Source organism: Coregonus clupeaformis, unplaced genomic scaffold (genome assembly GCF_020615455.1).
Source record: "Coregonus clupeaformis isolate EN_2021a unplaced genomic scaffold, ASM2061545v1 scaf0722, whole genome shotgun sequence".
In the NCBI taxonomy this organism is placed as follows: domain Eukaryota; kingdom Metazoa; phylum Chordata; class Actinopteri; order Salmoniformes; family Salmonidae; genus Coregonus; species Coregonus clupeaformis.
This window is the reverse complement of record NW_025534177.1, coordinates 242,974-256,950: the sequence shown is the minus strand read 5'-3', so window position 1 is coordinate 256,950 and position 13,977 is coordinate 242,974. Positions and strand designations below refer to the sequence as shown.

At 45.4% G+C, this 13,977-nt stretch overlaps 1 protein-coding gene and 1 long non-coding RNA gene across 2 annotated transcripts; both read left to right on the top strand.

Moving 5' to 3' along the window:
* The first annotated feature begins 253 nt into the window (after positions 1–253).
* LOC123485540 lies at positions 254–2,061 on the top strand. The gene is made up of 3 exons (XR_006659042.1): positions 254–294; positions 1,479–1,566; positions 1,922–2,061. It is a non-coding gene; the product is annotated as an uncharacterized LOC123485540 (long non-coding RNA).
* A 47-nt stretch (positions 2,062–2,108) lies between these two features.
* On the top strand, positions 2,109–12,953 carry LOC123485542 (serine/threonine-protein phosphatase 6 regulatory ankyrin repeat subunit A-like). The gene is made up of 18 exons (XM_045216493.1): positions 2,109–2,120; positions 3,250–3,402; positions 3,786–3,864; positions 4,166–4,280; positions 4,549–4,609; positions 5,577–5,716; positions 6,224–6,308; positions 6,752–6,826; positions 9,387–9,588; positions 10,127–10,214; positions 10,436–10,526; positions 10,677–10,896; positions 11,318–11,489; positions 11,703–11,818; positions 11,976–12,058; positions 12,153–12,235; positions 12,364–12,455; positions 12,661–12,953. Exons 1-18 carry the CDS (start codon positions 2,109–2,111, stop codon positions 12,951–12,953), a joined length of 2,160 nt encoding a protein of 719 aa, XP_045072428.1.
* Positions 12,954–13,977: the final 1,024 nt, after the last annotated feature.

Below are 13,977 nucleotides of genomic sequence, written 5' to 3'. Positions count from 1 at the left end.
GCTCTTTTGCACCCCGGTATCTCTATTTGCACATAATCTCTTGCACATCTAGCATTCCAGTGTTAATACTATTGTAATTATTTTGCACTATAGCCTATTTATTGCCTTACCTCCATAACTTGCTACATTTGCACACACTGTATATATATTTTCTGTTGTATTTTTGACTTTATGTTTTGTTTTACCCCATATGTAACTCTGTGTTGTTTTTATCGCACTGCTTTGCTTTATCTTGGCCAGGTCGCAGTTGTAAATGAGAACTTGTTCTCAACTGGCTTACCTGGTTAAATAAAGGTGAAAAAAATACGTTTGCAAATGTGATGATGCATGGAATGCTTGATATTTTTCATGGAGAAAATGAGCTTCCCCAAACTTGAGAGCAAGACTGGCCTAAACGCGCTAATGTTTTCCTTTGCTAATGTCCGGCCCGCCCCTGTCAGCTGTCAGTTTTGTCGATGACCACGTACATAAGACACGCCAATCACCGACACCTGAAGTTCCATGACCATCACAGCCCTAGTTGTATGCTTGAGTTTGTTCAGAGGAGGCTTTGAATAAAATCCGATCTGAGTGTGAAATGCCTTACTGAGGGTAAATGGAAGCTCCTCTTGTGCCCGGCTCAGCCTTATACAGTTTAAGGTACTTTACCGTATCCATTTCAGTAAGGCCAGATTGTCCAAATTCTACCCAAATATTGATGGTACATGTGACAGGTGTAAAAGCTCCTTGGTGGACTTGACCCACATGTTCTGGTCCTGTCCCCATCTGGCAGATTATTTGTCCACTATTTAAAACCCTTTCTGAAGCATTTGATATAAAGTTGCAGCCTAGTGCAGAAATTGCTATTTTGGAGTACCAAACAACAATCCTTCTCTGACCAATAGACAGCTAGATGCCATTGCCTTTGCCTCCTCCCTAGCCCGCAGAAGGATTTTATTGGATTGGAAATCTATCAATCCTCCCTTAGCCTCTCTTTGGCTCAAAGATCTGAAGCTGTTCCTAAAATGAGAAAAAATGAAGTTACCATTCGAGGGTCAACCAACTCATTTTATTCCTCCTGGGACCCGATGATATCCTATTTTGAACAGCTCCAAACACTTCCTCCAGATTAGTACTCTTGGCCCCACCTTGAGATTACTGCTATATAGGCCTATAAAATCACTTAATCACCTGAAATTGTTAGGCTATTACATTTTGCTTGAAGTAACGTTGTTGTATACTTTTGTTTTGTTTTCTGACATGTAACTCAATTACTTTCCCTTTCTTTTTAAAATGTGTTTGGAGGCATTCTGGGGGAGGGGGAGGTCAAAGGGGGACTAAAAGGGGAGAAATGTACCATGTCTTTACATGTTATCTTTCATTCATTGTGAATACAAAATATATAATTTTAAAGGGAAGGCTTTGAAGCCAGATTTAGCGGATTTTGCTGTTTAGTTTTCCTCAACCTGTGTTTTGTTTCTCTCTCCTCTCCCTGTTAGATGGTGAGGCTGCTTCTCTCCAGAGGAGCCAACATTAATGCCTTTGACAAGAAGGATCGCCGAGCAATCCACTGGGCTGCTTACATGGGTGATGAGTTTACCACATCATTTACATTCTGACTAATGTCCTTTATACCAATGAATTAATGAATGAATGGACTGTGTGTTAGTCTCACAGCTCAGCTGTATGAGCCACGTCTAGTGTGTTATTATGTCAGAATCATGTACTAAGTAGGTTGATTAGATGTTTTCAGTTGTACTAACATGATGTAGGTGTTGCTTATGGTGCTGTGTACCACTGTAAACTAATCTATCTCTCCCTCTCTCTGCCTATCTCTCTGTGTTTGTATCTCTGTTTCTCTCTTAACCCCCTTACTATCTCCCTCCCCCCTCTCTCTCTCTCTCTCTCTCTATTTATCCCTCCCCCTCTCTCTCTACCATAGGGCACATTGAGGTGGTGAAACTGCTGGCCTCTCATGGATCAGAGGTGTCCTGTAAAGACAAGAAGGCCTACACCCCTCTCCACTCTGCAGCCTCCAGTGTTATGATCAGTGTGGTCAAGTACCTCCTGGACCTTGGTGTGGATGTAGTCAACACGCATTCAAATGTGTAGGGGTTTTCATAATAGTAATGAAGAGAGAGGTTAGAGACAGTGATTTGGACCAGGGGTTTTCATAACCAAGTAATGAAGAGAGAGAGGTTGGACCAGGGGGTTTTCATAACCAAGTAATGAAGAGAGAGAGGTTGGACCAGGGGGTTTTCATAACCAAGTAATGAAGAGAGAGAGTTGGACCAGGGGTTTTTCATAACCAAGTAATGAAGAGAGAGAGGTTGGACCAGGGGGTTTTTCATAACCAAGTAATGAAGAGAGAGAGGTTGGACCAGGGGGTTTTCAGAACCAAGTAATGAAGAGAGAGAGGTTGGACCAGGGGGTTTTCAGAACCAAGTAATGAAGAGAGAGAGGTAGGACCAGGGGTTTCATAACCAAGTAATGAAGAGAGAGAGGTTGGACCAGGGGGTTTTCAGAACCAAGTGATGAAGAGAGAGAGGTTGGACCAGGGTTTTCATAACCAAGTAATGAAGAGAGAGAGGTTGGACCAGGGGTTTTCATAACCAGGTAATGAAGAGAGAGAGGTTGGACCAGGGGGTTTTCATAACCAAGTAATGAAGAGAGAGAGGTTGGACCAGGGGTTTTCAGAACCAACTAATGAAGAGAGAAGTTGGACCAGGGGGTTTTCATAACCAAGTAATGAAGAGAGAGAGGTTGGACCAGGGGGTTTTCAGAACCAAGTAATGAAGAGAGAGGTTGGACCAGGGGTTTTCAGAACCAAGTAATGAAGAGAGAGAGGTTGGACCAGGGGGTTTTCAGAACCAAGTAATGAAGAGAGAGAGTTGGACCAGGGGTTTTCAGAACCAAGTAATGAAGAGAGAGAGGTTGGACCAGGGGGGTTTTCATAACCAAGTAATGAAGAGAGAGGTTGGACCAGGGGTTTTCAGAACCAAGTAATGAAGAGAGAGAGGTTGGACCAGGGGTTTTCATAACCAAGTAATGAAGAGAGAGAGTTGGACCAGGGGTTTTTCATAACCAAGTAATGAAGAGAGAGAGGTTGGACCAGGGGTTTTCAGAACCAAGTGACCTGATCAGGAATGTATTGCTTTGTTCTCCCCCCCTCTCTCTCTCTCCACTCTTTTCCCTCCCTTGCTCCCTCCAGATAAATTAGCCCAATGGGTACGGTAACACCCCCTCCACGTGGCATGCTACAACGGGCAGGATGTGGTGGTGAATGAGCTGATCCAGTGCGGCGCCAACGTGAACCAGGTGTACGAGAAGGGTTTGGCCCCACTCCACTCCACGGCCGCCTCGCGCCATGGGGCGCTCTGCCTGGAGCTGCTGGTGGGCAACGGGGCCCTCGTCAACATCAAGGTGAGGAGACCGGATGACCAACACTGTGTCTGAACTAAATAACACCCTATTCCCTATGTAGTGCACTACTTTTGACCAGGGGCCCATAGAGCAAGGAGCCGTGGTGACACTGCCTGTGTCCCAAATGGCACCCTGTTCCCTTTATAAGTACACTACTTTGGTTCAAAAAGTAGTGTACTTATAAATAGGGTGCCATTTGGGACGCACACACTGACGCAGCACATGGCTTAGTATTTGGCCCTGGTCTACATTCAAATACCAATGGAATAGGCCTAACAATGCAAACTAAATGCAATCAAGCGCTCCTCCAATACGTGTTTGATTTTGCCTGTGGTCAGCAGCACAGACTGCCGTGTGAACCATCTTTGTCTTTCTATCTGCAGAGTAAAGATGGAAAGACCCCCCTCCACATGACGGCCATCCACGGACGCTTCTCCAGATCTCAAGCCATCATCCAGAATGGTGAGTCGCTGTGAATGCTCTCAACTGAATATATATGAACCAGTAGGCTCTTCAGCATTGTCTTTTGTCTTCAAACCATGATTCACTGGCACAGAGCAATGTTACTTGCAATGTGGTTGAACATGAAGCTTCATGAGGCCTCTAGGGTCAAGTGGTTGACGTGTGTGTGTGTCTGTGTGTGTGTATGTGTGTGTGTGTGTGTGTGTTGTCTGTGTGTGTGTCTGTGTGTGTGTCTGTGTGTGTCTGTGTGTGTGTCTGTGTGTGTGTGTGTGTGCTGTGTGTGTGTGTGTGTGTTCTGTAGGTGCTGAGATCGACTGTGAAGAAAAGAATGGAAACACACCTCTGCACATCTCTGCTCGCTACGGCCATGAGTTACTCATCAATACACTCATCACGAACGCAGCTGACACAGCCAAGTGAGAACACACACAGTTTCCAGCAAAAATGCAACATGCATCTGCAATTCTGTCATTGACCGAATTCCCGCTTGGAGACTATGCTCAACACATTGTGGTGTGTGGGGGGTTGATAGACAGGGCATTGCAGCATGCTGATGTGTTGATCTGCTGTGGGGTTTAATGAGGACTGTGATGTGGTGCTGTTTCCAATCTTATCTGAATCAACTGTAAGTCGCTCTGGATAAGAGTGTCTGCTTAAAGTCTCAAATGTAAAAATGTGTTGCAGGCGAGGCGTCCATGGGATGTTCCCCTCCACCTGTCTGCTCTCAGTGGGTTCTCTGACTGCTGTCGGAAGCTCCTCTCATCAGGCTTTGATATAGACACCCCTGACGACTTTGGAAGGACCTGTTTACATGCTGCAGCAGCTGTTGGGTGAGTGGACTGGTCCAGGCTTTACACCAAGGAATATTTAATTCATGAACTGGAAAGCCACCAGAAAGAACAAACACATATTCACACTCTTACATTTCACATTGTTTAGCAGTATTAAAAAATCGTATAGATCATTAGTGCGGTATCATTTCTGTATAATGTGGTTCCATGCCATGGTGGTATTGACTTGCGCTCTGGTCTAAATTGTCTTTATATCTTCTTGAAAGAGAAGAGAAACCTGCAACTGCTCTTGCTAGTATCACTTTTTATTATTGCTTTTATTAGCATTATAAAAACAGTGATACTAGCAAGAGCAGTGTCTGAGTTTCTCTTTTCTTTAAGGTTCTCATTGTTACCATCCACCTGATAGCTCAGATGTGAAAGGGCCTTTCTGAACTTGATATCTTGTTACCATCCACCTGATAGCTCAGATGTACGAGGGCCTTTCTGAACTTGATATCTTGTTACCAGGGAACCTGGACTGTCTGAATCTGCTGCTCAACACAGGGGCAGACTTCAACAGAAAGGACAGCTTCGGAAGGTCTGACTGTGGCATCAAATAACTTTCATATGTGATCTTTATGATAATGGGGAATATAGTATAGGGGCATATAGGAATTATTATGGGAAATATTGGGCGGCAGGTAGCCTAGCGGTTAAGAGCGTTGGGTCAGTAACCGAAAGGTTGCTGGTTCAAATCCCCTAGCTGACTAGGTGAAAAATGTGTCTATGTGCACTGCAGCAAGGCACTTAACCCTAATTGCTCCTGTAAGTCGCACTGGATAAGAGTGTCTGCTAAATGACGTAAAAATGTAAATGTTTTACAGCTCCAATAAGCTGTTTCTGTTGTTGATGTTGAATGGTTTCTGTGCGTTCTTCTAGAGTCCTCTGCATTATGCGGCAGCCAATTGTAACTACCAGTGTCTGTTTGCCTTGGTGGGGTCTGGGGCCAGTGTGAACGATCTGGATAAAAGGGGTTGCACCCCGCTCCACTACGCTGCTGCCTCCGACACAGACGGAAAGTACGTCTCACACCTCTCTTTACTGTTGTGTGTGTTGTGGTGCCATGACCTTTCACATTTCACTGTAGTCTGGAGAGTATGTTGTGGTGCCATGACCTTTCACATTTCACTGTAGTCTGGAGAGTATGTTGTGGTGCCATGACCTTTCACATTTCACTGTAGTCTGGAGAGTATGTTGTGGTGCCATGACCTTTCACATTTCACTGTAGTCTGGAGAGTATGTTGTGGTGCCATGACCTTTCACATTTCACTGTAGTCTGGAGAGTATGTTGTGGTGCCATGACCTTTCACATTTCACTGTAGTCTAGAGTATGTTGTGGTGCCATGACCTTTCACATTTCACTGTAGTCTAGAGTATGTTGTTGGCCGTGTTTGAATACATACTAGTGTTAAATCTGCAGTGTGAAAGCTTGGCCACGTCTCCTTTGGGAAAGTGTCTCTGCTTGCTTATCTGTCTGTCTTGATGTTGGTATAATGATTAGTGAACTCTTGACCTCTGACCTCTAGGTGTCTGGAATATTTGCTGCGAAACGACGCTAACCCAGGGATCAGGGACAATCAGGGCTACAACGCAGTCCATTACGCTGTCTGCGTACGGACACCGCCTCTGTCTGGAGCTGGTGAGTCAGAACCACAGGGGACTAGACGCCCTGCATTCACAGACCATTTTGTCTGCGTCCCAAATGGATGTAGGGCCCATAGGGCTCTGGTCAAAAGTAATGCACTAGGGAATAGGGTGCCATTTGGGACAGACGTTGATATTCAGTAGGTTTTAAGGTGTGGTTGCATGTTTGTCGTGGCCGCATCGTCACTCTTGATGTTCTTTTTCCAGATTGCAAGTGAAACACCTTTAGATGTGGTAAGTACCAGTTGGTTACTTTTCCTCACACTAGCTTGTTTAAGATACTGAATGCAACACCCCAGTATGTCTGCAGGGCTGGTCACTGAGATTTACAACATGAAACATGCTACTAGACTAACCTTCAAAGTAAATATGTTACAAGTCTAAACTGGCCCGTCCTTGTCTTTCCCCAGCTAATGGAAACCTCAGGGACAGACATCCTGAACGACTCTGATGTCAGAGCTCCCATCAGCCCCCTACACTTAGCTGTGAGTAAAGCCTACCTGCTCCTGTAGGGGTCTCGCCACATGACAAATGGCACCCTATTCCCTATTTAGTGCCCTACTTTTTGACCAGAACCTTATGGGCCCAGATCAAAGTACTGCACTACATGGGAAATAGGGTGCTATCTGGGATGCAGGCATGGTGTTGTTTTTCCACGAAAAGTTGATTGTCCAGACACTCACACCCATGTTCCTATCTGTTCCTGATTAGTGTAAAATACATGCATATTTTGACACGGTGATGACGAGGATGATTTCCTTATTTTGCCATTTGAGTTAATCAACCTCCAACAGAGGAGTAGTAGTGTGTTTGTTTCTAAATCTCACGCTTGGCAGGGACCTTCGATGTTGATGCTGGGCGGGAGAAAAAATGGGCACCCGATTTGAGAGACACTGGTCTACTTTAGAGGTCTAGGACTGTTTCTGTTCAGGCATACCACTGGTCTACTATAGGACATTGATTATATTAAGAGTGTATATCTGTTCAGGCGCACCACTGGTCTACTATAGGACATTGATTATATTAGGAGTGTACAGTGGGGAAAAAAATGTATTTAGTCAGCCACCAATTGTGCAAGTTCTCCCACTTAAAAAAGATGAGAGAGGCCTGTAATTTTCATCATAGGTACACGTCAACTATGACAGACAAAATGAGAGAAAAAAATCCAAAAATCACATTGTAGGATTTATTATGAATTTATTTGCAAATTATGGTGGAAAATAAGTATTTGGTCAATAACAAAAGTTTCTCAATACTTTGTTATATACCCTTTGTTGGCAAAGACACAGGTCAAACGTTTTCTGTAAGTCTTCACAAGGTTTTCACACACTGTTGCTGGTATTTTGGCCCATTCCTCCCTGCAGATCTCCTCTAGAGCAGTGATGTTTTGGGGCTGTCGCTAGAGCAACACAGACTTTCAACTCCCTCCAAAGATTTTCTATGGGGTTGAGATCTGGAGACTGGCTAGGCCACTCCAGGACCTTGAAATGCTTCTTACGAAGCCACTCCTTTGTTGCCCGGGCGGTGTGTTTGGTATCATTGTCATGCTGAAAGACCCAGCCATGTTTCATCTTCAATGCCCTTGCTGATGGAAGGAGGTTTTCACTCAAAATCTCACGATACATGGCCCCATTCATTCTTTCCTTTACACGGATCAGTCGTCCTGGTCCCTTTGCAGAAAAACAGCCCCAAAGCATGATGTTTCCACCCCCCATGCTTCACAGTAGGTATGGTGTTCTTTGAATGCAACTCAGCATTCTTTGTCCTCCAAACACGACGAGTTGAGTTTTTACCAAAAAGTTATATTTTGTTTTCATCTGACCATATGACATTCTCCCAATCCTCTTCTGGATCATCCAAATGCACTCTAGCAAACTTCAGACGGGCCTGGACATGTACTGGCTTAAGCAGGGGGACACGTCTGGCACTGCAGGATTTGAGTCCCTGGCGGCGTAGTGTGTTACTGATGGTAGGCTTTGTTACTTTGGTCCCAGCTCTCTGCAGGTCATTCACTAGGTCCCCCCGTGTGGTTCTGGGATTTTTGCTCACCGTTCTTGTGATCACATTTTGACCCCACGGGGGTGAGATCTTGGCGTGGAGCCCCAGATCGAGGGAGATTATCAGTGGTCTTTAATGTCTTCCATTTCCTAATAATTGCCCCCACAGTTGATTTCTTCAAACCAAGCTGCTTACCTATTGCAGATTCAGTCTTCCCAGCCTCGTGCAGGTCTACAATTTTGTTTCTGGTGTCCTTTGACAGCTCTTTGGTCTTGGCCATAGTGGAGTTTGGAGTGTGACTGTTTGAGGTTGTGGACAGGTGTCTTTTATACTGATAACAAGTTCAAACAGGTGCCATTAATACAGGTAACGAGTGGAGGACAGAGGAGCCTCTTAAAGAAGAAGTTACAGGTCTGGGAGAGCCAGAAATCTTGCTTGTTTGTAGTTGACCAAATACTTATTTTCCACCATAATTTGCAAATAAATTCATAAAAATCCTACAATGTGATTTTCTTGATGTATTTTTCTCAATTTGTCTGTCATAGTTGACGTGTACCTATGATGAAAATTACATGCCTCTCTCATCTTTTTAAGTGGGAGAACTTGTACAATTGGTGGCTGACTAAATACTTTTTTCCCCCACTGTATATCTGTTCAGGCATACCACTGGTCTACTATAGGACATTGATTATATTAGGAGTGTATATCTGTTCAGGCATACCACTGGTCTACTATAGGACATTGATTATATTAGGAGTGTATATCTGTTCAGGCATACCACTGGTCTACTATAGGACATTGATTATATTAGGAGTGTATTTCTGTTCTGGCATACCACTGGTCTACTATAGGACATTGATTATATTAGGAGTGTATATCTGTTCTGGCATACCACTGGTCTACTATAGGACATTGATTATATTAGGAGTGTATATCTGTTCAGGCATACCACTGGTCTACAATAGGACATTGATTATATTAGGAGTGTATATCTGTTCAGGCATACCACTGGACTTTGCTTCAGACTGTGTGTTTGTTTCCATTCAGGCGTACCACGGCCACCACCATGCTATGGAGGTCCTGGTTCAGTCTCTGCTGGATCTAGACGTGAGGAACAGCCAGGGGCGCACCCCTCTGGACCTGGCTGCCTTTAAAGGCCATGTGGAGTGTGTTGACGTCCTCATCAACCAGGGAGCCTCCATCCTGGTTAAAGACTTCACCCTGAAGAGGACCCCCATCCACGCTGCAGGTACGCATAGGATATCACGTAAGACCTAGAGATTCTGTTATTCAAAAGTTTTCCTTACCAAGATGGACATTTGTTTGGTCATGTTGCTAGGATGCCAATGTCCACTCTAGGGATATTATATAGCATAGTGTGAAAATGCCCACTACACACTGATCTAAGGTCATTTTTTGTCATTATTGCTGAGGATCTGGGGAGGGTAAGCTGATCCTAGATCAGTGCACAGGGGGACTTCTATCCAGAGCCAGGTACACAGCTAGCAGGTGACAGGCTTCGAGGGCCTCAGCCCCAAAATGTTTTATTATCTGCTGTGTTAACATCATGAGGATGTCATCTACCAATACCACTGTTCTAGAAATCTGTCTGTTCATGTGAAGGTAATAGTCGTCCAGCAATCAGCTCATATCCTCTCTGTTTAGCCTCCTCTAGCTACCAACGGTCAATCATCTCACATTCTTATATCCTCTCTGTTTATCCTCCTCTAGCTACCAACGGTCAATCATCTCACATTCTTATATCCTCTCTGTTTATCCTCCTCTAGCTACCAACGGTGATTCGGAGTGTTTGCGTTTGCTGATTGGAAATGCTGACCTCCAGAGTGCAGTGGACGTTCAAGACGGGAATGGACAGTAAGTCAATTGGGTTTTGGATACAATTCCTGAAATAAAGAGATTTTGACACTAGGTGTCGTCCCAAATGGCACCCTATGCCCTACTTGGTGCACTACTTTAAACCAGAACCCTATGGGCTCAGGTCAAAAGTAGTGTACCATATAGGGAATAGGTTGCCATTTGGGACTCACCCTGGTTATTACCAGTTTGTAATATGACCTTGTTGTCTTGTGTATCAGAACCCCTCTGATGCTGTCGGTGCTGAGCGGACACACAGACTGTTTGTACTCACTGCTCACAAGGGAGCCGCTGCCACAAGTGGGGCCTCCAGTAAAACCCACACGACTTACTATTATCTTCAGTATTTCCATGGGTAGTGGTGTATCATCCTGTAGGCCTTGTAATAATTGATGATTCATTATTATATCATTGATTATTAGTTATTCAAATCCATTCTTGTCTCCCCGCCCTTCCTCCCAGGCGGTGACGGGTCATGAGGAGTGTGTGGAGGCCCTGCTGCAGCACAGTGCCAGCTTCCTGGTTCGGGACTGTAAGGGGCGGACCCCTGTCCACATGGCGGTGGCATCCGGACACATCGGGGTGCTGGGGGGGCTCCTACACGCCGCCCAGTCAGTGGAGACCCTCCCCGTCATCACAGACAACCAGGGCTACACGCCACTACACTGGGCCTGCTACAACGGTACGTACTGGACTAACGGAACACTAGATCTTTTCTGATTTTCTCTCTTCAGCACTGTAAACATGTCCCTGAATTAGGCAGGCCATACAACGGTACGTACTGACTAACTGGACTGTAGCTCTGTTCTCTCCTCCATGAAGTGTACACTCATTCACTCCCTCTTGTGGCTTGAAAAGCATTCGATTGGTGTGGACGGAGCCATGTGGGGGAATGAACAAGGCTACAACAGAATTAGGGGTTATGACTCTCAGTGGAGGACCTTACACTGAAACAGGACTTTGTCAGGGATTGACATAGCATATGTTGTAGCTAAAACATCTTTTGTGACTTCACCATTGTCAGATGTGTAGCTTTCTCTGAGAGTATTGTTGTGGTCTGCAGCGACGTCATCTTTTTCCTGTATGAATCAATCTTCCACTAGGCCATGACACGTGTGTAGAGGTGCTGCTGGAACAGGAGGTTTTCCACAAGACCGAGGGCAACTCGTTCAGCCCCCTCCACTGTGCTGTGATCAATGACAACGAGGGGGCTGCAGAGATGCTGATTGACACTCTGGGGCCGGCCATTGTCAACGCCACTGACACCAAGAACCGGTAACTACAGCACATGACAAAGTCCTTTTCTTCTGGAGAATAATGTTGTCTTGGGAATAAAATGACCTCTGGGGTTGGATGATGGATTGTAGATTACTTCTAATACATCTATTAGTGATTTTATATTTCTATGGTATAAACAGGGTTAATTGAACAAACTTGTTTATAACAGTCCTACATGATGTCGGTGAAATAAGTTTCCTCTCTCTCCAGGACCCCCCTGCATGCGGCGGCTTTCACGGACCACGTGGAGTGTCTTCAGCTGCTGCTAGGCCACAACGCCCAGGTCAACTCCCCCCGATGCCTCCGGGAAGACCTCCCTCATGATGGCTGCTGAGAACGGACAAACCAACGCTGTCGGTACGCAGCCCCCTCTCCTCCGCTTTGCCTCGCCCAGCCGGCTTAAGTTCAACATGTCTGTTTTACATTTTAATAAGTCGCTTCATTTCCTAATTGAGTTTCTTTATGTTTCTCTGTCTGTGTCAGATCTGTTGGTGAGCAGTGCCAAAGCAGAGCTCACCCTGCAGGATGCAGTCAAGAACACTGCTCATCATCTGGCCTGCAGTAAGGTGAGCATCCCCACATGAAGATGACGTTCATCTGAACAGTTGGCTCTCTCTGGTTAAAATTTTGGTCTGACATGTTTGACTCTGGTTTTTAAAGGGGCATGAAACCAGTGCTTTGTTGATATTGGAGAAGATTACAGACAGGAACCTCATCAACTCGACTAACGCAGCCTTACAGACGTACGTATGGTTCAGCTGTATTAATTGGGCCAGAAGAATTAGAAGAAGTGCACTATATAGGGAATAGTCTGGCATTTGGGAGGTATCCTCATTTGCTGCTGGCTAATCTGACGGTACTTTCTCCTCAGGCCGTTACACGTTGCAGCCAGAAATGGTCTGACGGTGGTGGTTCAGGAGCTACTAGTGAAGGGTGCTAGCGTGCTAGCAGTCGATGAGAATGGTAAGATCCATAACGCTAACACCGTTTTCTTCTGTACTTCTCTTCTCAATGTGTCCACAAATGTTTCTCTCTAGTCCACTGCTTGGTTATTGTCTTAGCTTTGTATCTCCTAGCCTGCTGTTATTTCATGTTTTTCACCAAAAGTGTTGTAGTAAACGGTGATGCTCCTGAAGTGACCCTCTGCTGTTCTGTTTGAACCCCTCAGCTTACACGCCTGCCTTGGCCTGCGCCCCCAACAAAGACGTGGCGGACTGCCTGGCGCTGATCCTGGCCACCATGATGCCCGTGTCCCCCTGCAACCCGGCACCCAGCCTGTCCTTCAGTGCCATTAACCACTACACCACCAGCCCCTCAAAGAGTGTGACCTTCGACAGCCTGCCCGTGCTGCGCAGCGAGCACAGCTCCTACTGCAGCTTCAACAACATCGGCCACCGCGAACACGATGGAGGCTTCTACAAGGATGAGGAGCTCAACGACTCAGACTCAGAGACATACTGAGGGGGGTGGTGGTCGCTGCCCAGGAGGGGAGCCAAGGGCAGGCGGATGGACAGTGAAGTGGGGCAGAGGCCACAAACAAATCCACACATACACACCGTGTCTTAAATCACCACAGCCAGCTTTGGGAGGGCACGAGCCGAGACAGTCCGCACAGGAGCCTTAAGAGTCCCGCAGATGGAGAGAGAGAAATGGAGGGAGGGAGGGAGGGAGAGGGGGAGGCACAACAGGCTGGCTGGCCACACTCATCCTCTCGTACCACCAGGTGTCCTTCCAGCAGATACTGGACTTCAGAGGAACTGCTGCTGCTATACCCCACCTTTACCTTTACCCACAAAGGTCCTAAACGGTAGAAACTGTCCAGCCAACAGACAGACGGACACCTTATGACGGCAATAACCTGTAGTCCAAGGGGATAGTAGCACTTCACTGAGTGAAAAACAGACATGGACCAAAAGATGTGGAAGAAGCCTTTTCAAAACCTGTTTTGACAGTAGAAATGGGATTGAGCGTTTTGGGCTGAGAAAAAACATAAGGAGTGATGTTTCATTTAAGTTTTATGAGAGTGATGGTCATGTTTATCCGCACACTAAGACAGTCAGAACGCACCTAGCCTCTTGTCTGTAATCCATGTGGGAGGAGGGGAAATCATTTATTTTTTATGAACAAACATTTTAATAAAATCATTCATGTCTTAAGCTCCTGACCCTCTGTGGGAACCAAAAAATCGTAGTATTTGCTCTCATGAGTAATTTCAAAGAATTTCCATCCCCAATGGCACCCTATTCCCTTTATAGTACACTACTTTTGACCAGGGCCATAGGGTTCTGGTCAAAAGTAGTGTACTCTATAAAGAATAGGGAGCCATTTAGGACGGAAAGTTTTGCATTTGTATGACAGGACTATTTACATTTGTGTTATTAAACCTACCTGTCCTTTGCTCTCTAGAAAATATTTTAGAAAGTAAATGAATTAATAATTCATATTCTTTCTTGTGATATTTATGTCATCATTTTGTGCCTTCTTT

Excerpts from the sequence above, each read along its gene's own strand:
- LOC123485542 (XM_045216493.1), top strand. Across the intron at positions 9,589-10,126 it reads GACCCCCATCCACGCTGCAG|CTACCAACGGTGATTCGGAG; the intron begins GTACGCATAGGA and ends ATCCTCCTCTAG. Across the intron at positions 12,059-12,152 it reads ATCATCTGGCCTGCAGTAAG|GGGCATGAAACCAGTGCTTT; the intron begins GTGAGCATCCCC and ends TGGTTTTTAAAG.